This window comes from Ciconia boyciana, chromosome 5 (genome assembly GCF_034638445.1).
Source record: "Ciconia boyciana chromosome 5, ASM3463844v1, whole genome shotgun sequence".
Lineage (NCBI taxonomy): Eukaryota > Metazoa > Chordata > Aves > Ciconiiformes > Ciconiidae > Ciconia > Ciconia boyciana.
In genome coordinates, this window is record NC_132938.1 from 31,129,124 (window position 1) to 31,131,524 (window position 2,401).

The 2,401-nt window shown below is 63.3% G+C and overlaps 1 protein-coding gene across 1 annotated transcript; it reads left to right on the top strand.

Moving 5' to 3' along the window:
- The first annotated feature begins 260 nt into the window (after window positions 1–260).
- Window positions 261–1,264, top strand: GSX2 (GS homeobox 2). Its single transcript, XM_072862824.1, has 2 exons — window positions 261–753; window positions 924–1,264. The coding sequence occupies exons 1-2, from the start codon at window positions 261–263 to the stop codon at window positions 1,262–1,264; spliced, it is 834 nt and encodes a 277-aa protein (XP_072718925.1).
- Window positions 1,265–2,401: the final 1,137 nt, after the last annotated feature.

Below are 2,401 nucleotides of genomic sequence, written 5' to 3' on the forward strand. Positions count from 1 at the left end.
CTCTCCTGCCGGCCTGGGAAGCCGGGGAGATTTAGATCTGCGAGGCTTTCAGCCATCACGTGTTTAAATAGTTGATATAAAACCCCGGCGCAGGGGATCCAGGCGGGGGGACTTTAAGACCAGCCCTCTCCAGGGACCCTTTTGTTCAGCTCTCGAACATAAGCACCTTCTCGCCTCGCCAGGACTTCAGTGGCAACTTGGCCGAGCAGGAAAAAACCCGACTTTGGGAGAGCCGCCCCCGGCTTCGGCAGCCCTCCGAAATGTCCCGCTCTTTCTACGTCGACTCCTTGATCATCAAGGACTCCTCGAGGCCGGCTCCGTCCCTGCCCGAGCACCACCACGGCCAGGACTTCTTCATCCCTCTCAGCATGCCTTCCCCCCTCGTCATGTCGGTGTCGGGCCCGGGCTGCCCGTCCCGCAAGAGCGGCGCCTTCTGCGTCTGCCCGCTCTGCGTCACCTCGCACCTGCACTCCTCCCGCGGCGGCGGCGGCGGCGGCGGCGGCGGCGGCGGCGGCGGGGCCATCCCCCTGCTCAAGAGCCAGTTCCCCGCCGCCGCCGGCGAGGCCCAGTGCTGCCCGCGGGCCGGCCACGCTCACCACCCGCCGCAGCACCCGCCGCCCGCCGCCTCCGTGCCCGCCGCCGCCGCCGCCGCCGCCGCCGCCGCCCTGGGGCACCCGGCGCATCACCCACCTGCCTGCGCCGCCGCCACCTACAGCGTCAGCGACCCCCGGAGGTTCCACTGCCTCGGCATGGGTAGGAGCCCTGCGGCCGCCGGGGAGGGGGGCAGCGGGACAAGGGGGTCTCCCCCGAGGGTGCCCCGGGGCGGAAAGCCGCGGGAGAAGGTCTTTTCTCTCTCTCGGTTTTTTTTCTTTCTTCTTCCCTTTCCCCCGCCCCACTGAAGTTCTCGCTTCTCTCCCGTCCAGGAGGGTCCGACTCCAGCCAAATTCAAAACGGGAAGAGGATGAGGACAGCTTTCACCAGCACCCAGCTCTTGGAGCTGGAGAGGGAATTCTCCTCCAACATGTACCTGTCCCGGCTGCGGAGGATCGAGATAGCCACCTACCTGAACCTGTCCGAGAAGCAAGTGAAAATCTGGTTCCAAAACAGGAGGGTGAAGCACAAGAAAGAAGGCAAAGGCACCCAGCGAAACTCGCACGGGGGCTGCAAGTGCAGCACCAGCCAGGGGCATTACCCCAGGTCGGAGGACGAAGAGTCTCTATCCCCCTCGTCGGCTACCGAGGATAAAGAGATCTCCCCGTTATGAGCCCGGCCCGGAGCTCCGCTCCCGCCGCCGGCTCCCAGCCCGGAGCGGGGCGGCGGCACGGCGGCTCACCTGGCACCGCTGCCCCGCGGACAGCAGCCCGCCGAACTGGAGCGGGCTGGCCCTCGCCGGCCGGCAGGTTCATTTTCACCCCTTCGCAGTAATAGAGAGAGAGAGAGAAATATATTTTTGGAATGTAAATGTTTTAGTCGTGAGAGTTCCACTAAAACGTTATTTATGTAACCCCAGGAGCGGGCACCTGCTCTTCCTAACCTGTGACACGGGACTGGGCTCGCACGGCCCAGGGGCCTCCCCCCGCCTTCTCCCCAGGCAGTTTAAAGAAAAAAAACCCCATATTTGGAACCGAAAGACGACACATTAAAGAACTGAAACGCAAACAAAAACCTGTAGGGCTGAGAACCTCCTGGACGGACTTCTTAACAAAAATAAGGAAAGAAATAAAGATGGGTCGTTTGGGTTTGGGACGGCGGTTTGTTTGTGAATAGTTTTATATAAATGTTCTATTTATATTTATTTAAATAAATGAGACCAGACGAGAATTTAATTTTTTTTTCTTCTACCCCCCCCGCAAGTGCCAGCCTGGTCCAGGCAGCGAAGGTGGGCCGGCTGGGGCAGGGTGCGTTTCTTGGCAGTCCTTTGTACGGTGAAAGCGTCGGTGTACATGTGTCAGACCTCCGTAAAGACTAGAAATAAATGCCATCGCCTACTAACCCGAGTACGTTCTCTGTTCCCCTGTGACTCGGGCCGGCTGGGGGGCGGAGGAGGGTGGGGGACCCCGCTCCGGCCGAGCGGAATGCAAATGAAGCCGCTTTTCTGAGCCGAGCAGCTTTGTGCTCCTTTACAGCCGGAGCCAGCGCACTCCCTCGCCGCGGCTGACAGCTTTCTCCCTCCCGCTCGCCCGGCGGCACCGCGCCGGGGACGCCCGGCTGCCGCTGGCCCGGGGCCGCCGCTCCCGGCAGCGGGGCCGGGGCGAGGGGCTGCGCGTCCGGACACCCCCCGCCGGGGCGATGCTGCCCGGCCCGGCTGCCCCGGCTGGCACCCCCCGGCTCCTCCCCCCGAGGGGGCTGCCTGCGCCCATCAGCCCCTCGCCAGGCTGAAACTCCCCTTAGGTTACCCCGG